This window comes from Scomber japonicus, chromosome 3 (assembly GCF_027409825.1).
Source record: "Scomber japonicus isolate fScoJap1 chromosome 3, fScoJap1.pri, whole genome shotgun sequence".
NCBI lineage: Eukaryota > Metazoa > Chordata > Actinopteri > Scombriformes > Scombridae > Scomber > Scomber japonicus.
Genome location: NC_070580.1, coordinates 32,091,890 through 32,104,988, shown reverse-complemented (window position 1 = coordinate 32,104,988; position 13,099 = coordinate 32,091,890). Strand labels below are relative to the sequence as shown.

At 38.9% G+C, this 13,099-nt stretch overlaps 1 protein-coding gene across 1 annotated transcript; it reads right to left on the bottom strand.

Moving 5' to 3' along the window:
* Positions 1–598: 598 nt before the first annotated feature.
* On the bottom strand, positions 599–3,815 carry LOC128355367 (uncharacterized protein C20orf85-like). The gene is made up of 4 exons (XM_053315608.1): positions 3,757–3,815; positions 2,924–3,005; positions 1,992–2,093; positions 599–794 (listed from the first exon to the last, which is right to left on the bottom strand). The coding sequence occupies exons 1-4, from the start codon at positions 3,813–3,815 to the stop codon at positions 639–641; spliced, it is 399 nt and encodes a 132-aa protein (XP_053171583.1). The 3' UTR covers positions 599–638.
* Between the last annotated feature and the right edge of the window lie 9,284 nt (positions 3,816–13,099).

Genomic DNA, 13,099 nt, shown 5'->3' with positions numbered 1-13,099 from the left:
TCAAATTTACCAAGACTTCACCACCACAGATGGGTTGTAGCTGCAGTGGCAGTGGGCCGATCACATGTTGCATTAAATAGAAAAACACTTGCATTGATTGGTTGTGAGCAACAAATAGTCATATTTCTAGCTCTGCATGAGTGCAAAAAGGATCGATTGCAGGTATCGTCTGATGGGAGACATTTCAATACTACTTGGTATAGATTTATTTCGGTCAATATCGAGTACCGATACCCAGCCCTAGTCTTTAATTAATGCGACAGCCACATAGCTCACTTCAATAGCCTATGTGTTCATAAGGCCTTTATTTTTGTGTTTTTCTTTCTTGTGATTTGTCTTGTATGCGTTCATTATCATGCTATGTTACTGTAATAGTAATAAATTGTATTTGTCCATTTGTTTGTCCACTGATATGTCGTTATAAATGCATCCACTATTTTACAGCTACAGCATCTAAGGTTGATGTTCAAGTTTTGAGAGACTATGAGTCATATTATTATCTAAACTGCCCTACAATGTGAATGGGACAACACAGCAGAGCAGAGACCCTAAAAATGTCTGTTCCTGCAGGTGATTTTAATCCACATTCAATACAGAATCATTGATTAGCTGAGACAACAGAGAAAGACGGCTTCAGCTCAGTTGCACGACCCCAAAGGCCAGCCCAGCTCCTTCATGAAACTACGCCTCCCATGATGAACTGTGTTGTGCTTTTCCAGCTGAAGATGTGATTGACTCGAACGCCACCCGATCACAGCCTGAGATGTCTGCGGAATAGGAGGGGAGGGGCCAACCTGTGAAAGATGGACAGGGTTAGGGATAGATAGATAGATAGATAGATAGATAGATAGATAGATAGATAGATAGATAGATAGTTAGTTAGTTAGTTAGTTAGTTAGTTAGGTCGGTAGGACCATTGTGGAATAGTTTTATTCTATTCTATCCTATTCTAAGTAGATACATAGGTCAGTAAGTAGGTAAGCCAGTCTATCGGTAGGTAGGTTGGTTGGTCTGTCAGTAGATAGGTTGGTAGGTCGGTCAGTCGGTTGGTCAGTAGGTAGGTAAGTAGATCAGTCGGTTGGTCAGTAGTTAGGTCGGTAGATCGGTCGGTCGTTAGGTAGATCAGTAGGTAGATCAGTCGGTTGGTCAGTAGGTAGGTAAGTAGATCAGTCGGTTGGTCAGTAGTTAGGTCGGTAGATCGGTCGGTCGGTAGGTAGATCAGTAGGTAGATCAGTCGGTTGGTCAGTAGGTAAGTCGGTAGATCAGTCGGTTGGTCGGTAGGTAGATTAGAGTAGGTACTGTAGATCGGTCGGTTCGTCAGTAGGTAGTTAGGTAGATCAGTCGGTCGGTCGGTAGGTAGATCAGTCGGTTGGTTAGTAGGTAGGTAGGTAAATCAGTCAGTTAGTCAGTAGGTAGGTCGGTAGATCGGTCGGTCGGTAGGTAGATCAGTAGGTAGATCAGTTGGTTGGTCAGTAGGTAGGTAAGTAGATCAGTAGGTAGATCAGTCGGTAGTCGGTTGGTCAGTAGGTAGGTAAGTAGGTAGGTCGGTAGATCAGTCGGTCGGTCGGTAGGTAGATCAGTCGGTTGGTCAGTAGGTAGATCAGTCGGTCAGTCAGTAGGTAGGTAAGTAGGTAGATCAGTCGGTCGGTCAGTAGGTAGGTAAGTAGGTAGATCAGTCGGTCGGTCAGTAGGTAGGTAAGTAGGTAGATAAGTAGGTAGATCAGTTGGTCGGTCAGTAGGTAGGTAAGTAGGTAGATCAGTCGGTTGTTCAGTAGGTAGATAGGTAGGCAGCAGGTAGGTAGGTCGGTCGGTTGTTCAGTAGGTAGATCAGTTGGTCAGTCAGTAGGTAGATCAGTTGGTCGGTCAGTAGGTAGATAGGTAGGCAGCAGGTAGGTAGGTCGGTCGGTTGGTCGGTCGATAGACAAACAGATACAAATAAATAAATACATCCATACATACATAGAAACTCAGATAGATTGTGTGTATCATACTTGGACATAGTTTTCTGGAGGGGTCGAAGGTCTTGCTGCCAGATGATGGGGAAGCTCCACTTTCTTCCCTGCCTCCACCAGCTTCATGCTCTCTTTCTCATACTGAAATACAGAGAAAGTTGCTTGTGTTATTTGTTTGTTAAAGGATAAGACTTGTAGTTTTCTTTATTTTTCTTATTATTAACAAATCTCATGTGCAGAGCCAAACCAACAATGATTTGATCTTCTTACAAGTGCTGTTTGTGTATCCATGCCTGATATATCTCATTCCTCTGTGCCTTAGACATCTGTTGTTGTCCAAAGGTAATTAATAACACATCAGTGAGCTTGTTCCTTGGAACAGTTTCCATGTCCCTGAAGAGCGTGGTTGCTATGTTTGTTTAGAAACAGCTCCAAAGACTAATAACAGCCATCAAGTTTTCACTCTCCAGAAAGTATTTCCGTATTAGGAAAAAAAAACATCACGGCCACCGTGTGCAATGGAGTGGCTCATTAACATGTTTTTAATAGTCTTTGGAAAACAGCAAAGGTTCACAGCATAAGAAAAGACAGAATATCACCAGCCTTATCTTCCTTCACATAATATAGTGCTGTTGCACTTTTTAAACATTAGATGGCAGTGTGAGACTCTGCTTTACCCCTGAGACTGTAGTCAATCATTAAGAGTATAGCAAAGGTCCATGGCTTAAGAAAAACACAGAACATCACCAGCCTCATCCTCCAATGTGTGTAACCTGTTGTCTTGCCATTAATGTAGTTGCTGTTGCACTTTTTAACAGTAGAGGGCAGTATGAGGCTGTAGAGGAGTTCCCCCTCTATTACAATTCAGCAAAGGCAGGACACACATCTCAATTTCTACTGTATGTATTTCAAGAACTTATAACTATTTAACTATTCAGGGGTGATGTGGTGTGGATTGAGTGAGTGTATACCTCGTTGTAGGTCTCAGTAAGGAAGCCCCATTTGCTGGGCCAGGCGTCAGCCAAATCCTTCACCACTTTCACATGTGCCTTCCTACACACACACACACAGAGAGAGAGAGAGAGAGAGAGAGAGAGAGAGAGAGAGAGAGAGAGAGAGAGAGAGTTCTGTTACCATAACTTCACATTGACTTAAATTAGTTTCCTGGAGACCTGCCCTAGCCATAACCTTACCTCATCCTTAATCCTTAAAAATTAATGATTTACTTTGTGGGGTCTTGCTTTTTGTCCCCAAAAGTTTGATAAAGATTCCTTCAGTCATGTATTAAGACATATCAAAAAATACCCTGCTTCTCTTATAAAGAATACAGACTGAAATCGCCAATATCCGCAAAGAACTGGAAAACGTGCACAAAGACCCCTGTCCCCTATATGGTGAAATACTGTCGCCACCATGACGATACATGCAAAATCTCTCCCAAAATAACATTTTCTCAATTGTCTTGTTTTAGGATTTTTTTTTATCTTATCGAAACCTTCTTGTTATTACATTAAATCAACACGTCTCACTATGCAAACCACAAACACTTAAAACATGATAAGTTGTTGGTGTGTAGCAACAAGAAAATTCTATATTTTAAAATGAGAGTAAACATCACAACTTATTCAGAGTTTTGTAAAATAATTTCAAACATCTAGTAACCATGATCCACCAGTGCTAAGTAAGATCATCTTTCCCATTTTTCTAAAAGCAGATGCATTGTTTTAATAAACTGTGATTGATATAAAACACAAATGACACAAAAGCATTGAAAAAAAAGTTAGAAATCAGTTCACAGCTTTACCAGAATTCATCCTGATGCACATAGTTGATAGGTTCAGATGTTCGTTGTGAATTTGCCATCTGTCCTGCCTGGTGTATCTATGTGTGTGTGTGTGTGTGTGTGTTTATGTGTGTGTGTGTGGCTTCCTTTGCTCTGTCCGGCTAATGTTTCACCTGTGTGTAAGTCATACTGACAGACCTGTTTACCGTCACCATGGAGATGGAGTTCCCTGACATGTATATCTCTTTCCCCCTGTCCTGTGTGTGTAACCGTGGCGACGGTGATGGGATGGAACCACTGGAGCTCAGACAGTTATGTGTTTTTACTCACACCAGCTGTGTCCACTGCTTTGGTCCAGACTGAAATATCTCAGCAATCATTGGATGAATTGGCTTGAAATTTGGTACAATAATTGATGGCACCCTTATGGTGAATATTAATGACTTTGATGAGTCGCTGACCTTTCCTCTAGCGCCAACAGCAGGTTGAAGTTATCATTAATTTAGTAAATTATCTCAACATTACTGAATCCATTATATCATGCTGTGATAGTGCAAATGTAGTCTATATATTTAGATTTTTTCATTAAAAGAGCATTTTATTCTTATTAAGGTACTCTTAACCACTAATAAGAATGGTTCAAATTGGCAAAAAGAGAAAAAAAACAATGAACTCCTTGAAAACTTTAGATACTCAGGAAAGGGATTTAAAATCAGAAATGTATTGAAAAGTTTGATAATGGTGCTGAATAAATAAAACTTTACACAGGAGCCAGACCTTACTCTGTTCTCTGTTTAGGAGCAGCTGAGATTGACACTTCAAAATGTATTTAAAAATTTAATTTAAAAAGCACTGCAAATTAAATTTTGATCTTGTGCGAACAAAACTAAATTATATGTGCAACCAACTGAATACAATAACTGAAAAAAGCCATCTGTACAGCTAGTGCTTGGTTTGTCCTTTCAGGGGGAAATGGCTGCCCTAAGTGGCTATTAACTAAGCCAGAGCTTCCCAGACATTTCCCTAAAAATTTAGCAAAATGTCCAAAGCCCACATAATCAGTCAATAAATAATGGTCATTAATAAATGTGATGTCAACACATGATGCCAAAATAATCCTGGAGCTCTGATTTCTGCTCACTAATTAATACTCTATTACATTAGGATGTGAATAACAATATTATCCAGTTTGAATCAGTCTGAAACATGTTTGAATCAGTCTATAAAAACAGGTTCCAACTGGTTATGCATAATAATTATTAGACATGTTTTGATGTATCTTAATTTATTAAGTTTGTTGCTACGTGGAAGAATAATTATAGACCAGTCCGAGGCCCATGTGCAATAAATCAAGCACAGAACTAAGCGAACACAACAATTTTTGGCTTCAGGCGTATTTCTCAAACTGTACTGCATTATACTAAAGAGACACACAGTGGCGCTCTACTCACACAAATCCGATGTGCACTCTGGTCCCTGTTGGCTTTTTGGCAAAACTAAATGAAGGTTTTTTGCTCTTTGTGGTGCAGTGCTGCCCCAAAAACTACATTTTCAATAAGGAATAAGAATCATATCAGTAATTCTTATTGATACTAAAAAATGTTTATTTAAAATATATATATATATCTAATAAGATTCAATATGGGAATAAAACAGATTCCCTGCAGGCCTGTGAAAATCCTAAGAGAACCAAATATTTTTCTTATAAAGGGAACAGAAAGCCTTATAGGATTTTTAAAAAATTGGTAGTATAAAGGGGACCATCCTTTGTGACTTTCTGATTACAGTCCATACTTCTAAAAATGTATTTCTGACAGATTCCTCAATTTCAACTCAATTTTACAAGTAATTTTGGCAATCTTGAGCAATTACGATAAACAGGAAAACAGCTTCTCCCTTGACATGTCATGACAGTGTTAAGGAGTTTGGCCTATATCTTGTCAGAAGATGGCGACACAACACAAAGACTTCCTTAAATGTTTTGTCCTGACCAATCGTCAACAACCCGAAGAGATTCAGTTTACTATCACAGAAGACTAAAGAAACCAGAAAATATTCATATTTGTGAAGCTGAAGTCAGAGAATTTGATGTTTTTTTTTATTAATAATGGCTACAAATGATTATCAAAATAGTTTATCTCTAATCGATTAATCTACTAATCATTGCAGCCCCTTCTCTTATTTTCCATCATGATTTTTTAACCTTTTCCATGACTTGATGCCAACATTTCATAACTGTGGTTGAAGAAACATAATCTTTTAAAAGTTAAAAATAGTTACATTTTAATAGTATTTTATATTCAAATGAGAGTCTTAGTCAGTCATTGTTACATTTGTTCAAATTACTCTTTAAGATTGATTTTCCAAACATTAAATCAAATGTAAAACATTTCCAGATTTTCTACTATTGGAAGTGAGATCTTTCAATCTTGACGTTTCATGATTTACCATGAATTGCATTGCACAGTATTGCATTTGTACTCTCTAAAAGAGAGCAACGTCTCCCCAAAAAGGCCCTGTATGTTATCAGGTGTGCTGCTTTACGTCAGTGTACTTGGTACTTTAACCTCTTCATCTGATCCTGCTGTTTGCTATAGGGTTTGAATCACACATTGCACAGTTTGGACTGACGCTGAGCGACAAGTGACACACATTAGTCTGTTTTCTACCTGCTGCTGCCGTCACTGCAGTGTCACTCCGGTAAAGAGCATCAGAGTTCACAAAAAACGTTTAATATAGCAAACAGTCTCCATTGCTTTCTTTCACAGACATTCAAATGCTTAATTTTTACACAAAAATGCTCTGATTGGTGAGTCTAGTTAGGATTTATGTCTGTCAAATTTTGAGTAGCTGTTTTTTTAAAGATTAAATAATTACTGAATCCATACAAAATGGGCTGGACATTCTTGGCCATAATGACGTTTAATTCATTCAACCCTAATCTTATCTGTGACATACACAGCCTTTGCTATCTCTGCAATGCCAATAAAAAGCAGGAAAGTACTGACAAGTCATTAAATCTCTCATTCTTTATTCTTGTCTAAATTAAAATATGTAGATTTTTGCACTGCACTGCATTATATTAACAGGTAGAGGAGATTTTAAGAACTGGTGTTTTAAGTTTATTTCCTGTCTGTAGTTCATATATTCATCCTGTGTTATCTCGGCCTTTTCTCTTTAAAGATACAACTGGTCAAACCCATCCTTCTTCCGGCTGTAAACCAGAGATATAACTATCTCATGTTATTATATAGATTACATATGGTGCTGTATATACTCAGTTTATGAGTTAAGTACCACACTATTCTTTTTTTCAGTAGTGTTAAAGAATACCAGGTAACTTCTTCACTAACTTTGAAGTGATTAGCACACTAGCTACAATATATGCTGAAACTGACACTGCAATTAGCACTGGATCCTTTTTTTAAATGAGCAATGCTTCTGTTAGTAAGCTAACGGTTAGTTCATGTTAGCCTAAACCATACATACTCTATAGGACTCTTTTAAGTGTCATAATCACTGTCTTCATTCAGCTAATCACCACACTTGGCTTGTAGATCATAAGAGCTCTGGTTCATGAAGCAAAATGTGAGGTTAAAACTAGCTGATGCAAAAAATAATTGTGGACAGCTAAAAACTTGTCCTTAAAAATGACTGAACTGAGAAATAAGCATTCATTTAGCCAGAGGGAAGTACAAGGCCATTAAGGTTGATTTGCAATGAAACACTGAACAAAAACATGCAGATAAGAATCACGAAATTGAACCAGTTTAAGTCTTGATATCCAGACTTGTGCCCAATAACAGTGAAGAACTTAATGGAAACTTACACGAGTAACTCTGCATGGACATCACATCTATTTATGCTAAAGTTTAAGGACTAAAAGCACTGAAATAACATTACGTAATGTAGCTTTAGGGCCTTTGACGCAGTGGAAATTTATTAAGTGGACAACTAATATTTGTGTACGTCTAACCTGACCTAAACTGTTGCTGCTGGACCTTGACTTTGACACTAGAGGCAAAGACAATGTTAACAAATCTATCTGACTATGCTTTTACTGAGCACAGTTTAAGAACCTCATCTTCCTCTTTATCTCAAATTAGCTTATATCAACTAACAATGCCTTGATAAATATTTGTTCTCTCTGACTGAAAATGTTGCTAAGCTAGTTCAGGTTTTCCCTTGGTAGCCATAGCTGTAAAATCCTGAAAGACTCAAATCTGTTCATGTTATGTCATGAAGTTATAAAGGTTAGGGTTGTTTGTTTAAAACTGGAACTACAGTTTCAGTGTGGGAAGACTGAATATTCAAAATTGTATGACTTGTATTAGCAAACTAATGCAGCTAATGCTCTTATCTTGGTAACACAAAATGGAGAAAACCACAAGCCCTGCTGATTAGATGATCTAAGCAGCAACTACCGCAGTGTGCAATTGAAGCTAATGCAAAAGTACCTTAAAGAGTACGGTCTAAACTTGCTTGCATGTAAAAAGTGCGCTGAGATAACGCTTAATAAATAAGACTGTATTTTGATGTCTGTTGTATCGGCTGTGATTGACAGTTGGTTCACCTGCTGGTCTCCCCAACGCTGGTACTCACACTAATGGCGCTTTTCCACTACACAGTTCCAGCACTACTCGACTCGACTCGACACGGTTCCAGGAACGACCTTTTCCATTACAGAAAGATATCTACTCAACGTGGGCGGGGTCGTCATAGCACGGCTTTGCGAAACTGCCGTGACTTTGTTTTATACGCGACACAAACACATAAACAGTGGAGGACATGGAGGCGATGGTGTACTTGCTGCTGTATGTGGCTTTCTGTCACACACAAAGCAACAAAATGGACCCGTATGACTGTAACACTGTTGCTGGTATTTAAAAATGGCGGGTTTGATTCTTGTGTGGGACGGCTCATGACTCTTCCAGTAACAACTCTTCTGACCAATCGGCGGCCGGCAGTCTGTTGACGTCACATTTAGTATCGGCTCGGCTCGCTTGGAACCTCAGCAGAGCAGGTACTAAAAAAGTAGCAGGTACCAGGTACTATCCCTAGTGGAAACGCAAAAAAACAGAGCCGAGTCGAGTCGTGCTGGAACTGTGTAGTGGAAAAGCGCCGTAAGTCACACTATTGTCGCAATATTTCACAAAGTTTGTATACCTGCCCTTTAAGCACAATTTGGCTTAAGTAGCTAACATTAGTCAAAGAATGCATCGCTAAGTGTTTCCAGTAAAGTAGCGAGGCATTTTTCCACAACATGAAAGGCAACATCCGGCAGTCATTACCTTAAAGGTCCTGCCAAATGCTGATCATATAAGCTGCAACTCTGGTCTTCAAACAGACTATGGTCTATACCCCAAGCACTGTGGAGATTACCTGATTACCCTAGGGTCAGAGAATGTAGGTTTTAGGAAAGATTTCTGTATACGTGCTGGTACCAAACCTGAAAATCTACCTGTGATGACAAAACTCTGGTAAACATGTTTTCCTTAAGACATTATTTCAGTACGCAACTCCTCTTCTTTGGACCCACCAGCCGGCTGTGTGGAGTATGCATGTTCTCCTCGTGGCTGCGTGGGTGTTCGCTGGGTACTCTAGCTTCCTCCTTCAACCAAAAAGCATGCAGGTTGGTTTAATTGGTGACTTTAAATTGCCCGTAGGTGTTAATGTGAGTGTAAATGACTGACTGGGTAAACCCCACTTCATGCCAAATTGGCTCCAGCTCCCCCACAACTCTCTAAAGGATAAGGAGAAGAAAATAATGGAAAATGGATGGAAGAGAAGTACAAATACCTCAAAATTGTACTAATCTACTTTGCTCCTTTCCATTACTGTAAGCTAAACATGAAATATGGAGCTATTCCTTTACTTTTCTAAAAAAATAAGGCCAATATTTTAATATGATACAAACAGTTTTTGTGGTATGTTTACAGACTGGAGTTAACGGTTGCTTGAATATGTTCATATTTTAATAAATAACCTCAGAGCCACATCAGTCAAAAACCTACAAAACAACAATCGACAAGAAAGAGCTGAGACAGCATATCTCCTTGTGCCAATTTAAACACAGGGCTCTGGCTTATGTTTGACACTGTAATGCAGTGGGAGTTAACAATATATAAGCGCATGTTAAACATATACATGCATAATCCATATCACAGGATGTCGAAATCCTTAAAACACATTTTGTCCCAAGATGCCTGCTCTCATTCTCACCCAGGACATGTTGATGATGAAGGAACTGTGTTTACCACCACAGAGTAACGTTTCATATTTTCTTAATGTATATTTCTAATTGAAATATAGGAACCATTGATTACAAAAGGAAAAGAATATGTGCTGAATATGCATTATGAGGCTATAACATTATATTACCAGTGGATAAAGATCAAGTATAGCATTACTTCATGTACAGTCACAGTGCAGTTTGTGTCTGGACTGGTCAGACAGTAAAGCACACACACACACACACACACACACACACACACACACACACACACTCTCACATAATATGGTTATCAGTTGTTGTTGAACAAGCTGCCGTTGATGAAAGCTGTTCAGTCAGCGATGATCTATCAGTGTTTTTGTGTCCAAAAGCTCGTAAACGGGCTGACCTGCTCTGACACAATCACACACACACACACACACACACACACACACACACACACACACACACACACACACACCAGTAAGGACCTCACTAGATTTAAATGGAAATCAAGCTTTTTGTTACTAGTATTTAATGAACAAATCCTACTTTGTTTTATCATTAAAATAATCCATTCTTTAAAACATTATTAAAAAATGTAGAATTGAGCCCTGTTTATGATGTGCACATGATGCATAATGGAAGTTTTTGGACATTGGTAAACCAGTGACACCAGTGACAGGGGCCCCAGAGCAAACGTTTGTTGTTGGGCCCTTATTGACCCCCACCATACATGGTAGTACTCTATATCTGAAATGAGCTCATTAATCAATTAATGGATTGACAGAAGAATTTGTTGGTTGCACCTTCTCCCAGTCACGTCTCTGTAGTTTTCCTTGTTGGGGAAATCAGACCCGACCCCCCCCCCCCCCCTCCTCCTCATAATTCATGTTTGAGCCAGAATTCTCCTTTGATGGATTAATGCTATTTTGCAACTAAATGCAACTTAACTAAAGCTATTTAAAGTCTTAAAACTAGATTTTACACACACTGTCCCTGTTTAAAGACCAGAATTATATGTTATATGATACAGGACCCACCATAGTTTATATTATACTTTAGTGATGCATTGCAGAAAGTGTTTAGAAAAGTTTGTCCCTCTCATTGATTGAACAAAGAACAAACACAAGGTAAGAAAAGTCTATAATTCTCCATATAACAGCACTCTTACTGAACATGTTGCTTAATAAAACAGATCCAACTCTTCCTATGATGTCAAAGCAGTTCCTCTGAATCTATCTATGTATCTGACAGCTTTAATCTGTATTGACAGTGTTAACTGATAGCTGGCAGTTTCCTAACTTTATATCAAATATGACTGATGTTCTTCGAATATGGTTGGATGATAATGTCCCCAACAGATTGTAAGAGTACAGAGAGGCTGACATGTATCAAGGGTCCTTCAAAATTAAATCTAAAAGCGGTGGTCTGTTTTTTATTCTGATGTTAGAAATGAAAACGAACATGGGTGTCTTTAAAGTTATGCAGCCAGGTTAAAGATCCCCTGGGCGTCTGTGTTTTATGACTACCGACAGGTTATTGAACAATTGAGAATATTGCTCATAAAACACTGGAGCAGAGTGTTATGTAAGTTTAAGTACCATTATCACGCAGCTCTCACTCTTGTCTGTTCATTTTACTCATGCAGTATTAAAGCAGACACCTGTGACCCTCGTGATATGATGCTGTTGCAACAGTACTACCAAATACCAATTATTATATAGTTGCCATATATGCCATATAACACCATTTTTAGTGAGGAAATAGATAAGCAACACAGCAATGAGGGAACTACATGTACTAGTATTGTTACATCTGCAAGTACAACAAATTATACAGGAGTCCTGCTGTTTCTTCCACTAACACAATGAATGAATGCAGGAAGTTGTATATTGTGTTAATGCATACAACCAGCCTACAGAGGCTTCAAACACATCTGCAACAAAATACAAACTGTATAATCATCATACTGAAGACCATTCAGAATTTCATGCAACAGGATATTTCAGAGTTTACACTCTTCAAATCATCACAGTATGTACAATAAATGGCAAATCCATTGCACTCATATAACGCCTTTCTAGTCTTCTGACCACTTGAAGTGCTTTATACATGCAGACTGGAGGAGCTGGGAATCTGCAGAACTTTGGCAAAACTTTGCTGCCTTTGTTTAGAGATTCCTTTTAGGTGCCACACAGACACGCGCGCATGCACACACATGCACAGCAGCACACCAATTCCCGTGGCTGACCTTTGACCACACGAGGACGAGCCTCTGACTGTCAGCCAATGGAAAGGAGGCCAGCCAAGGTGCTGCCCTCGTCACAAACCAGCCTGACGATGTCAGACGCTGAACTTGCATCACTAAGTGATGTGGGTCAAAGTTCAACTGCATCTGCTGCAGGAAGAGAGCCAGTCACTAAAGATTGAATATATAACATTTTGTTAATTAAAATATTGTTATCTGAGCAGAAAGATAATTAGATTTTTTAAAAATTAAAAGAAATTATGAGAAATTAAACTTTTTGTCAGTTCATTTAAACTGCTTCAGAGGGAAAAGTACAAAAAACAAACATGCAAAAGTACTTTTCTTTTACTCAAGAGAACAAACATCAGGCAAACAATGTTGAAGAATGTATTTTTATTTATTTTTAAATTAATCTTACAGTTTTTAATTCAGGCAGGTTGCATTAAAACCAAAAGCAGGATTTATTCAATTAAAATTACGTAAAGCTGCTTTAGATGGTGACACATTCTTCACATTCACCCAGATGTTATCTTTCTGGCTTTTCACTTGAGTGAGTGAGTGTGTTTGTGTCACAGAGAGAGATAGTAATGACAGTGGTGTCAGCTGTCTGTCTGCCTGTCTGTCTCTTTAGGATCTAAGCTGCTTGCCAGCTATCAGCGTTCAGCACGGGCAGAAGGAACCGGTTACGTGGAGACAACGTTACGTACAGCTACTGATTAATGATTCACCACCAGGCTGTAACACACTGTGTTTTTTCAGATCAGCACTACATGGGAACAAGAGGTTCATGCAAATAACCAAGAGGACGAGCCTCCCTCCACTCTCCACCCCCCCTCCTCCTCTTGTGGGACATCCCGGAGTATAAAAGGAGCAAAGCTTCTTCACAGAGGATACAACTCACC